The 13,316-nt window shown below is 39.8% G+C and overlaps 1 protein-coding gene across 1 annotated transcript; it reads right to left on the reverse strand.

The window, feature by feature from the left end:
- Positions 1-216: 216 nt before the first annotated feature.
- Positions 217-3,167, reverse strand: areg (amphiregulin). Its single transcript, XM_042101476.1, has 6 exons — positions 2,963-3,167; positions 2,001-2,147; positions 1,287-1,533; positions 896-1,063; positions 608-689; positions 217-423 (listed from the first exon to the last, which is right to left on the reverse strand). Exons 1-6 carry the CDS (start codon positions 2,997-2,999, stop codon positions 418-420), a joined length of 687 nt encoding a protein of 228 aa, XP_041957410.1. The 5' UTR covers positions 3,000-3,167; the 3' UTR covers positions 217-417.
- Positions 3,168-13,316: the final 10,149 nt, after the last annotated feature.

Below are 13,316 nucleotides of genomic sequence, written 5' to 3' on the forward strand. Positions count from 1 at the left end.
CTATAAACATGCTGACATAGCAATGTTGGTTTTTAAAACTGCTGCAAAACCCAGAAGTGTTCATTGCATGAAATTACTTACAATTATATTTTATACAAAGAGGAGAATCAAAATTCTGGTTACATGTACAGTACTGTGCTCCACATTTTTGATTGATCATGTAAGATAAGAACCACACCAAATATTGCTTTAGAGCTTTTAATTTGAATGGTCTGAAATGAAAATGCTCCATAGGTGCAATGACGTCAACATAATACATAGGATATTGAAATAAATAAAACATCAGAAGGTCTAGAACTAAACCGAAGTGCCAAAGTCAATAAATAAGTAAAAACATAAATAAATATCCATTATTGAATAGAGGGGTTGCGTCTGCTGGGCTGCTAGAAGAAGTGATGTGTCCTGCCTCTGTGGATCCTAAATCTGCGTAAAGAGCAAGGGGTCAAGAAGGAGTAGATTTAATTATTTATTTAATGATGTAGCAATTAAATAATAATCTACAGTAGCATATATAACAGATAATCTGTGTTTTCTTGATTGTTATAACAGTTGTACATTACTAGACTAAATCAGACAGCTGTGTAAGCGTGTGTGTTTATGTGCATACCATCATGTCATTTTTCAGAGGATTTTCCTTTTCATTGCTTGGGTTAAAGAAAGCAGCCTGGAATCGACGCTGGGTTTTATAGCTGCAAAAACAAAACAAAGAAAACGCTAGAAATGAGAACTATGATGTCAGATATCAGCCGTAGCGTTTATACAAATGGAATAAGCTTTCAAGTGTTAGTTTCGGTTCCTTACATCATGCATGACTGTGTTTTCTATGCTTTTCTATCATTTCCACATCCCTTTTTAGTGTTTGCATTGTGTTGTGTGTCACAAGTTGTGGACGTACTGCACACAGATGGTGAGAAGCAGGGCAGAGCAGCTGATGATGGACAGCATGACAGCGATGACCAGCAGAGTGGTGTGGGCGTAGGCCTCTTCCCCAGCGTCCACCTCCTTATGCTCCGTCTTCATCAGCTGGATAGCACAGCGCTTCCCTTCATACCCTGTCAGACAGCTGTCCGGTAATAATAAAGACAATCAACTTTTAACCATTCAAGTGGAAGCATTCAGTGGTGATCATCACCTTCCAAATACAACAATGCTCACACCACACTTTTTTAGCCATTTAATGCACCACACTTGCAACACTGACAATGTCTCTGTAGTCTACATTCTGTCATTCATGCATACACACGCTTACATATTGAAATGTAGTACTTTGTCAGGATTTTACTCACATGCACAGTGGTTCCCTCAGATCCTCCAAGAACTTGCACTGGCCATGTATACAGAAGTCTCTGTGTGTGGTGAGACACAGGTCCTCTATGGTGGTGTGTGAGCTGGAGTGCGTGTACTGTCTTTGGGCCGGTGTGTGGGCTTGGCCCGTAACTTTCCTGTTTTTCTTTTTGTCCTTCCCTTTTCTCCGATTCCGCCCTCTCCCACTTCCGGCATCTCCCATCTCCCCTGATTTACTGAGCTGCGGAACTGGAAGATCACACAGGCGTCGGATAGATAAGATACATTATTGAGATATCCGTGTTCCCTCAAAGTGAGGAACACACTGCATCAAAGAGAAATGTATAAAAGAGAAAGATGATGGTGTAACAAAGCTATAGACCCTTTCAGCAATAAAAACAACAACAATGCTTGAACGTTCTATTTGGGCCCCAATCTACTTCCTCTGCATTAAGATAACATATGGAATGTTCAAAAGGAAGTCTTGTGGGGCCAACTATGATGCTGATAATGGAACTCTCTTGAAAGGGTCCATATGTTGACACAAACATATGGGACACGTGTCCACTTGAGGTACCATACTTGTGTGCTGCACTTGAGTTAAGATATCAATGTAACATGTAAATGTGACATATGACCCATATTGTTGCTAGATCATGATATGTTTCTAGGAATTGGTGTGATTGGCGGCCTTGGAGTTTGGGGAGAAACTGTACCTTTCATCATCTCAACCTCCTCCGGCCTCTCCTTCTCAAGGTCCTCATATTCACTGGAGGTCTGGAGGTCACCGGATGCTCCCAGCAGAGAGTCATGGGCACTGAAGCTCACTGCCACACCCACTGACCCCACCAAAGTACACAGTGCTAGATTAGAGAAGAATACATATGAAGTAAGACCACATCATAATAGCAGGTAATGTGGTCAACCACACTCCCAGTCTACAGCATATCCATTACATCCGGCCAATTGAACAAAGGTGACAGTTGCACCCTGGACACCCACATGCATCCTTAAAATGAAAGCAATCACACAGTGCTGTTTATCCCATCTCAAACACACGTGTATTCACACTCACACAAATAAGGTGAAAAACAACTCCCACGCGGAAAACCCTCAAAAACCACTCAAGACATCCAGACAGCCGCACCCTGACAAACTAGTCTGCTTTGGAACTCTGGCATCATTCATTCATAAACACACTCAATCCCACAGCCCGCTCAGTGCCCTCAGACATCCTTTAATCTTCCATAATCTTGCTTAATCTCATTTTACAAAAGACTAGAAACATATCGTTGTAACGTGCCTTTTATTTAGTTTGGCCAATTGGACCACACACCTTAACCTCACAGTGGCTTTAATGTTTGTCTCCCAGATGAAAGAATCCTGTTTACACATCCGCTTGGCCCCTAACCTCTAATCTGTCCCAAGTGCCAATCCATGCTCAGATATCAACACACACATCTCCATCATGAGGCCATTATGGTGTTAGAAACAAGTCCAAACCCATCAGAGATGTGTATGAGGTTATAGACACACATGCACACAAAAACACATACACAAACAGCTGTCCAAGTTATCACACTGTACCATAGGAACACAAATACAGATAGTTATATCCCCTGAGGCATTAACACTACACATGCAAACATGAACAACACAACTATATGAACACACTCACCTAAACACAACAGGCAGGAGAAAATCAGAGGTTTCATGTCCAGCTAGAGAGAAGAAATGCCTATGTTGTGTATGTGTTGAACTGCACAGGCTCCAACTGTGTACTCCTCACTCAGGGAGGAGCTTTTATAGGTGAGGTCTCTTCATGGAGAGGTACGTGCCTGTGTGTGTGTGTGTGTGCGTGCGTGCGTGCGTGCGTGTGTGTGTGTGTGTGTTCTATATGAATAACTGGGGTTTAATCATTAATGTCTTTGTATTTAAACGGGTACTTTCATTGTGCTCCTTTTTTCTGGCCATTAATGCGTCACTTGTGTTTCCACTGACTCAATATTAACAAGAGTATTTACACAATAATACACACACTAAAAGCACGCACACACATACACACATTCATACTGACTGAGAAGGTGGTGCCTGTGACAACAGATCAGGACACCAATTTCATTGTTATACACACAAGTACACATACTTAACTTCAGAAGATCAATATTGGAGCTGCCCTCTATTAACTTGCTCAACTCGCTAACTTGCAGAATTTATGTTTATGTATTGTGATCTATGCCTTACTTTTGTAGTCAATAAATATACTGTATAGTAAAATGTAGTAAATATTTGCAAGTCACAAGGAGTCAGCAAATGTATTCAGAGGAGTAGGGATTGATGGACACCAAGGGGTTCAGTCAGATGTGCATTATTATAGTTATCTAAACTTTGGAATATACATTTCAGTAACTGACCTAACAGTAGACAGTAGTTCTCATTCAACCAATATACTTCTTTCACCGGCCTTTTTCATCTCTCAAGGGTCTCCCCTGTTCCTTCACCCCCAAGAGCTTTCTCTTCTGTTGACCTCTCATCCTTTCCCCTTGTTCTTCAACGGATTCCTCCATGAAGGCCGTAGGATGGCTTAACAACTCAATTATTTTAGACACCACCAGTTCTCATGAAATGCAGACAGAAAACAATGAGTTAGTACCAGACTAACCTTTCGAAAGACTCCTCAAATATTTAAAGATCCTTTCCTCTGACTATATCCTTTGTGTTTTTGTCATCCAGCTGTGTGTTTATTATGAAAGATTGGTTGGTATGGAGAATCTGTGTAATGGGAGCAATTCCAGGGCCGCATGCCAGCTTGTGTGAACAGAAAACAGTAAATATGGGTGTAGTTACATGTGCTTGTCACCACATGCTGTTGAAAGTGTTGTGTGTGTGTGTGTTGGGGGGGGGTCCTCAAGGCTATAATATTGATGTAATGTCTGGACATCAGGAATGAACACTTAGATAAGAAAACAACTGACTCACTCACTGGCCCAGGTACAAGCATATGCACATGCACACTTGTCTCCCTTTTTAGTAACAGGATATGTGTGTGGTTATGTGTGTGTGTGTGTATTCATTAGCATCCATACAGTCAGTAATGAGTTCACCATGCACCATTAAGCATAGAGGTGTAGAGGAGGCAAAGGAACATTTAGGCTATCTGTTTATATGTATTATTGTTTTTGTGTATGCTTCAAATATTATCTTTCATTTCATGAGATATGAAATAATAGTGAACTTAAATGAAGATAGAAATGTGGCATGGGAAAGTTTGGGCAACCTGCTGAACCAGAATTAAATATGCTCTCTCTGGCAGATATCCTAATTTGCAAATGTTTTCTTGTTGCTAGTCTTAATTAACAGCTTTATTACATTACAAAAATAAAAAAAAATACCAATATCAATGGTCTATAATGAGCTATAATGACACAGTACACAACACTATTAAAATGGATACTAACCACCAAAAATAATGAATATGCACCTTAACGGACAAGAGCACTTCCCTCCCTCATAATGCATCACCTCACCGGGTTAAACATCCAATGGCCCTGAGGCAGCTGATGGTGAAGCTGTTTTAGGTTGAGGCAGAAATCAGTCTTCTTTCTTGTAAAGAGCAGTAATGAAACATTTTGCTTCTCTAGCAGCAGTGATGTTGTTGTAAAGAAAATAAGCTGAAGCACACTCAGGTGAAGTGATGACTGCTTCCCTGTTGCTCATTTGTCCATCACCGTATAAGGCCCATCCAAACAATTTAATTGGCCTGAACGCATGTACACCGAGCATATAGACTTCTCAATGGAGCGGCATCAGACCAGATTTCCTGACCTCAAGTTTTGTGGGTTGGGTAAATTCGGTCTGGATATTAGGATAGACTTTGACTACCAGCATGCCAGGAAAATTATACTATTATGCCGATACCGGAGTATATAACGGAGTGACTTGCTCAGGATACCTCTGCTGTGTATGATGTGAAATATGTCCATTAATAACTGCAATGCAATGTCATACCTTCATAGGCATAAATGTTAAATACCCAAAAATTTAAATACCCCCCGAATATACTGTGATATATTGCATGTGGGCACTTAGATAGATAGATAGATAGATAGATACTTTATTGATCCCCAGGGGAAATTCAAGGATGATCTTAATGGGATTTATACCAGATAAAGGTACATATTTGTTCTTTCTTTTAATGAAAAATAGTGGAAATAACAATTAAATACTGAGAGTCTCAGTATTTAATTGTTTGCCATCACTGAGCATAATACTAAGTTATTTCTACTATTTTCATGCTTTATCATCAGTAAATTCTCCCTGATCTACATTCCAGACTTCTGGAAAAAATGTCCAAAATGGTACATCATGAAGAATAAAATTCATATTATGGAGCTTCATAGTCAAAGGTTTTATTTAATTAAAAGAAAGAACAAATATGTATCTTTATCTGGTATAAATCCCATCAAGTGCCCACATAGTCATTTGGGGGTCCAAATATGGGGTTCCAAGAGTCACCTCTGCCGGAGAGGGTTTTTGGACCCCCATAAAAACCCCACCAGTGGTACCATACCCTTCAAATTAATTTTGGCAAGAGCAAGGTTCCCACATATAACAAATAATCCTGTTTAGAATAAATATGATCATTAATTGTGGTGCTAGGGCCACCCAAAATGTGAAAAATCACACATGCTGTCAACATTTTTTAGGACTTTGGTGACCCCCCTTTCACCCAAACAGTAAGGAATGTTGATTCTGCCTCCAGAATTGTGTAGTACAGGCTACAATACCAGCCTTCTACCACTATTAGAACAGAAGTTATGGGCTTCCAAAACACACTGACAAAGGCCATCAGGCCGAATCATTTGTTAATTAACCCCTGTGCTAAAATGGATTAAAAAAGCAAGAAAAGATTTTTGGAGTGTGACCATTTGTTATTTTCTGAGTTCCCTGGATTACGCACCCACAAAGAAACAAGAGAACAATCGGGAGAGCGCGGTGTTTGCAAAAAAAAAGGACTTCCAGAAATGCCAAAAAATTAAATGTGAAATTCCAATGTGTCAAATGGACGCCACTGGCAAACCATTTGAGATATTGACCTGAAACTTCAGATTCCCTCGTTTGGTAACATAAGGCATATTTTCACAGCTTTTCAGCAAAATCTGAGAGGTACCATGTACATGATACTGCGATATTGCCTGTTTTCACATGGAATGACCCTGATATAGTTTTTCATGTACCCATTTTCATTCTACAACTGGTGGATGTTGCTCACACATCAGTGTCCATCCTGGCCCCAGGTGTCTGATGCCAGTGAGTGAACCTTTCCTTTATCTCATCCTATGATGAGATCACCATTTGGGAGATGAAGGTGACCCCACATTCACTGGTCACATTGGCTGCCATGAATCTTATGTGCCCAGGACATATAATTTCAAAATTGTCAAAAGGTGCAAAATGAATACATTTGTAGCTCATGTGTGATTGGTCATATGTCACATCTGTATCTGTGACCTCTGTATCTATCTGTACACTGGAATGCACAGTGGTGCTAGAAGTTTTGTGAACAGTGGATCCCTTATAGATTTCTGAAAATCTGCATAAATATGACCTACAATGTGATCAGAAATGGATAAAGAGAGACCAATGGAATCTTTATTAACTTTATTAATGTGAACATACAGTATTTTCATTTACTGGCCATATGGGCCTCTCCTTCCAATAAATGTTGTGAACCCCATCAGCAACAATTACTCACATTCTTAATAAACATTCCATTGGCTTCTCTTTATCAATTCTGGTGACAGATGAAGGGCTGATCGCATTTGTTGTCATATTTATTTCCTAAATTTCTGAGGCTTTCACAAACTTTCAAGCACCACTGTAGCCTATGTGTCCAACAATAGAAGAATAGAAGAATAGTCTAATCAAAGTCAATGTCAATGATATTGTCTATGGTGTGTTATCTGTAAACCTTTAGAATAAGTGTACAAACCAAGAAAGAGAAGGCTTTAGCAAAGTCCTTTTAGGCAAGTCCCTCCACTCGGCAGCCATATTACAACGCATTTTGGGCACTTATTAGGAATCTATTTCGAACTGAACTGCGCGTGCGCAAGGCTTCACGACACCAACCTTGCTCCAGCTCCAAGATCACAACACATGATCGGCACGATGTATTCACATGTCAAGTTTTGGTGGCGGAAGGGGGGGAATATGTGTAGACGACTGCCATGTTTGCATTACAAACTAACCCCATACATTTTTATGGGAGATTCTTTGAGTGCTGTGTCTCCTCATTAGAAAGTCACTGGCTTTAGTTTACTTAGGCATATCCTTATAAAAATAACTGCAGTTATGGGACAGCAAATGGGCATATAATTAATACCTTCCTCTAACTGGATTTTGGACTTACTAACCAACAGATCTCAGTCTGTTAGGTTAGATAACCACACCTCCTCGACCATTACCCTGAGCACCTGCATACCACAGAGATGTGTGCTGAGCCCTCTCCTTTACTCCCTCTTCACCTACGACTGCACTTCTGTACATGGCTCTAACACCATTATCAAGTTTGCAGATGACACTACAGTGATTGGACTCATCAGCAACACCGATGAGACGGCCTACAGGGAGGAGGTCCAGCACCTAACATCGTGGTGCACTGACAACAACCTGCCTCTCAACACCAAGAAGAGCTCATTGTGGACTTCAGGAAGTCTAAAGCTAGCACACACACCCCCATTCTCATCAACGGGAGTGAGGTGGAGTGTGTCACCAGCTTCAAGTTTCTGGGTGTCCACATCTCTGAGGACCTCTCTTGGACCCTCAACATCTCTACCCTGATCAAGAAGGCTCACCAGCATCTCTTCTTCCTGAGGAAGATCTCTTCTTCCTCCTCAGATCCTGGTGAACTTCTACCGCTGCACCATCAAGAGCATCCTCACCAACTACTGTCACAGTTTGGTATGGCAACTGCTCTGCCTCCGACCGGAAAGTACTTCAGAGGGTGGTGAAAACTAGCCAACGCGTCAACTAGCCAACGCATCTCCCCTCCATCGAGGCCATCCAGGGCAAGCGATGCTTCTGTAAGGCGTGCAGCATCATCAAAGACTGTCACCCCAAACACAGACTGTTCACCCCACTCCCCTCTGGAAGGCGTGGAGGTCTCTCCACACCCGAACCAGCTGGTTCAGAGGAAGCTTCTTCCCTGCGGCTGTCACCCCACTGATCTCTAGCTCTGCATCCTGGTGACAACCAACCAACCAACAGTGGTCTTTCTTATGATATATTATGTTAATATACTGCATATATCTATATTATTCTTACTAATCTTATAAGGTTACTGTTATACACTGCACATATTTATATTTAATTTATATTGTTGTAAACCAACTGTATTCTACTGTCTACACTGCACAATATTAAAACCAACTTTACTCTACTGTCTACACTGCACGATATTAAAACTACATTTTTGATACTCAGATAACTGCACTTTTGACACTCGAAGTAATGTTTAAGTCATACTATGGGCCAGGACCTAAAAAATCACATATCGGTATCACCTGAGGTGGCAAAATCTACCAATGATTTTTGTAATCCTCCATGCCTGAGGAACATTATTTGGTATGATAACCCTCTCTAAGTGGTAGCTTAGTTGTATTTTTCCTAGGTTTTATACCTGCACACAGTAAATTATACAATACAAGCCTATGTACAGATATGGGTGCCTCAAAGTCTGGAGGAAGGTGGGACATGTCTTAATCCATGTTATATCACATCTAGATGACATAAGCTTGTAGAAAATATAAAATTTAGATGGATGATTTAGTTTTTCATTAATGATGCAGGCTAAATTAAATAAAATGTACACATTTTCGCCTATATAATACATTAATATATACATGCAAAAGGATGGAAAAGGGTGGATCAAGTCCAAACTCATGTTTTCTGACATCTAGAGAGTATGGTCTTTTAGAAAATATATGGATTAAATGGCTGAATAGGCATGTTTGGCTTTGATAGAGACCATAATGTCTTGGCTGCAAAAATGGCTCAACTTTAGGCTACAGTGGAATTTATAGGTGGATGTGCTCAAACGTTTGAAGACAAGATTAATGAGGACTCAAAAATATATTTTTAATCTTCATCACTATCATCATATTCATCCAGACTGGCATTTATGTTCTCCTCATCCTCCTCTTCCTCCATCTGATTGCTACAAGTTTGTAACCTACACAATTCCGTGCATTTTAATTTGTTTGAAAGGCAGGAGCAGTCAGGAAGTTTGCAGGTCCGTACACATTTGCAGGCCAAGTTAGTTTCATCTTTGTCTATGTCTGAATCTTCCTTTGTGTACGCCCTGTAGCAGGATCTATGGTAATGGCCTTCTGCTGCTACTAAGTCACGACTGGCTATGGATAGTACTCTTTTGTAACTTTTCCTGACGGCTGCTCTTCTGATTTTGTCATCAGGTCTTAACTCATTTTGTTAGACTCTCTTTTGTCCTTCGACCTTTCAAATACTTGCTACATTTGTCACAAATTACAGGTGCTGGTCATATAATTAGAATATCATGAAAAAGTTTATTTATTTCAGTAATTCCATTCAAAAAGTGAAACTTGTATAATGTATACATTTCTTCCACACATACTGATATTTTTCAAGTGTTTATTTCTTTTAATTTTGATGATTATAACTGACAACTAATGAAAACCCCAAATTCAGTATCTCAGAAAATTAGAATATTGTGAAAAGGTTGGTGTGGTGTAATTTTAGTGAGTCGAAAATGAAAACACTTCAAGTGGCTTATAATGATGCACTGAGAATTGTGCTTAAAATCCCTAGTGCCAGTGAAATGTTTGTGTCCAACAATGTGCCCTCTTTTAACGCTGTTTTATGAAATTTTATGTATAGATTCATGTACAGACTGACAGGGTCTAAGAATATGATTATTGTGTCCATAGCTGATGTCTAAGAGTGACACAAGGTATTCATCTTTTATACAGCTTTTGGAAACATTGGACCTGAAGCCTGTATAGGTTTTGTAAATGATGCCTCATCTGCATCATTCTTAAATGTTTTGTATTGTTTTATATTTATATATCTGTACTGTGTTATCTCTATGGACCTTTGTGTCTTGAATAATAGTTATCATAAATAAAATAAATAAATAAAATAATATTGAAGACACCTGGTGCCACACTCTAATCAGCTAATTAACTCAAAACACCTGCAAAGGCATTTAAATGGTCTCTCAGTCTAGTTCTGTAGGCTACACAATCATGGGGAAGACTGCTGACTTGACAGTTGTCCAAAAGACGACCATTGACACTTTGCACAAGAAGGGCAAAACACAAAAGGTCATTGCAAAAGAGGCTGGCTGTTCACAGAGCTCTGTGTCCAAGCACATTACAGTTTTTCTCGATTGTTTTGATACCTGTGTCAACTCTGAAATCATGCTCTCAAAACAGTTAACACTCATGTCTGAACAAAAGCACTCTAGACAAAATGACACATTTTGCTTGCAAAAGGCTGTTACTCTCTCAAAACACTTAAAACATGCAGCAAAAGCAAATCTTGCCTTCAAACACTACAACTTGTTGCCAATTAAAAAACACTCTTTAATCAATCATTACACACTGGACAACAAAATGCAAAATCTAGTTCTCAAAATGAGCATTTTTGCTATGTCTGTTCCATTACTTTCTCATTTTTCTGGTATCAGAAAAAAACTTTGAAAAGACAAAATGTACTGAATAAAAAAATAATTTATTCATTCCTCCCAAGATGTAACTGCCATTGACATGTAAGACATACAGTAAATACCTAGCAAGATACAGTAAATTTCATTGAACTACAACTTGTCATTTTTCATCGAAATAGACCTACAGTCAACACCTGTTGTACTGTTTTCTCCACCAAATAGGCAATACAGTACTTTGTCTAAATGTGCATTAGATCCATACTTGCAAATAGCAACACAGAACAGACATCTCTTATGTATAATGAATGATTGCTGATTGAAGAATTGTGCAAAGGAGTTTCACACAGGTGTATCAGAGATTCAGACTTATGCAAGGAATCTATACCACCTGTGAAAAGATGTTTTCCTTTTGTTTAGCATGGGAAAACCAATAGAGTTTGGGGCTTTTGAATGACACCCGTGTTAACTGTTTTGCAAAAGGGTGTGAGAAATGTGTGAACCCAATGAAAATGTGTGAACACATTTGCAAGAGATGACTTCTGCTGTGCAAAGAAAGTAGTCATGAAGACCAAGTGGGTTCCAGTTTACTTAAGCAATCAGGCAAGTAAGGTCAAAGCAATCGAGAAAAACTGTAATAGACACCCATTCAAAAATGTGGGGGAGATTCACAAAGAGTGGACTGCAGCTGGAGTCAGTGCTTCAAGAACCACCACGCACAGACGTATGCAAGACATGGGTTTCAGCTGTCGCATTCCTTGTGTCAAGCCACTCTTGAACAAGAGACAGCATCAGAAGCATCTCGCCTGGGCTAAAGACAAAAAGGACTAGACTGCTGCTGAGTGGTCCAAAGTTATGTTCTGATGAAAGTAAATTTTGCATTTCCTTTGGAAATCAAGGTCCCAGAGTCTGGAGGAAGAGAGGAGAGGCACAGAATCCACGTTGCTTGAAGTCCAGTGTAAAGTTTCCACAGTCAGTGATGGTTTGGGGTGCCATGTTATCTGCTGGTGTTGGTCCATTGTGTTTTCTGAGGTCCAAGGTCAACGCAGCCGTCTACCAGGAAGTTTTAGAGCACTTCATGCTTCCTGCTGCTGACCAACTTTATGGAGATGCAGATTTCATTTTCCAACAGGACTTGGCACCTGCACACAGTACCAAAGCTACCAGTACCTGGTTTAAGGACCATGGTATCCCTGTTCTTAATTGGCCAGCAAACTCGTCTGACCTTAACCCCATAGAAAATCTATGGGGTATTGTGAAGAGGAAGATGCGATACACCAGACCCAACAATGCAGAAGAGCTGAAGGCCACTATCAGAGCAACCTGGGCTCTCATAACACCTGAGCAGTGCCACAGACTGATCGACTCCATGCCACCCCGCATTGTAATTCAGGCAAAATGAGCCCCAACTAAATATTGAGTGCTGTATGCTCATACTTTTCATGTTCATATTTTTCAGTTGGCCAACATTTCTAAAAAAAACTTTTTTTTGTATTGGTTTATGTATGTAATGTAATATTCTAATTTTCTGAGATACTGAATTTGGGATTTTCATTAGTTGTCAGTTATAATCATCAAAATGAAAAGAATTAAACATTTGAAATATCAGTCTGTGTGTAATGAATGCATATAACATACAAGTTTCACTTTTTGAATGGAATTACTGACATGATTTAACTTTTTGATGATATTCTAATTATATGACCAGCACCTATACATTTGGCCTCATAAACTCTTAAAGTCGTTGGACCTTCCCTTTCAGATTTTCTTAGGTCCTCTGTGACAGACGGTTCTGCAGATATGTCTTTTGCAAGGATCTTGTCAAGCAGTTTCTTCATAGTAAAGATGCTACGCCATTTTCTGTGATACAATATGGATGGTATTCTAACCTCAGGGAGACCTTTAGCAAGATCAAGGATGGGGCGATAGGCTCTTATTTCAGCTGCTCTCAGTAGTGTGACTTTATGTTCATACAGTAGGTGCCACAAGGTTTATCATCTGAACAATGTATTAAACACTCCCCCTGAATACCACTACTTCCTTCTGCCATGCTTCTCTATTCTGGGATGTACAACAATTTGAAAGCAACAGAGATATATCAGGAATGATGTGTTAAAATTAGGGCTTTTCCTACTCAGCAACAGTGTGTGACTGTGTGTGTGTGTGAGAGGGAGAGACAGAGGGAATATATGAAGTGTGTGTGTGTGTGTGTGTGTGTGTGTGAGTGAGAGAGAGAGTGTAAGAGAGAGTGTGAGAGAGTGTGTGTGTATGTGAGGGAGAGAGCATGTTTGTGTATGTGAAGTATGTGTGTGTGTATGTGAGGAAGAGAAAG

This window comes from Alosa sapidissima, chromosome 8 (genome assembly GCF_018492685.1).
Source record: "Alosa sapidissima isolate fAloSap1 chromosome 8, fAloSap1.pri, whole genome shotgun sequence".
NCBI lineage: Eukaryota > Metazoa > Chordata > Actinopteri > Clupeiformes > Clupeidae > Alosa > Alosa sapidissima.

What these genes read in the sequence shown, in the direction of transcription:
- areg (XM_042101476.1), bottom strand. Translation starts at nt 2,999, where the DNA reads ATGAAACCTCTGATTTTCTCCTGCCTGTTGTGTTTAG. An exon ending in CTCCTGCCTGTTGTGTTTAG is followed by an intron (nt 2,148 to 2,962) that starts GTGAGTGTGTTC and finishes TCTCTAATCTAG; the next exon opens with CACTGTGTACTTTGGTGGGG. An exon ending in GGAGGTTGAGATGATGAAAG is followed by an intron (nt 1,534 to 2,000) that starts GTACAGTTTCTC and finishes GTGATCTTCCAG; the next exon opens with TTCCGCAGCTCAGTAAATCA.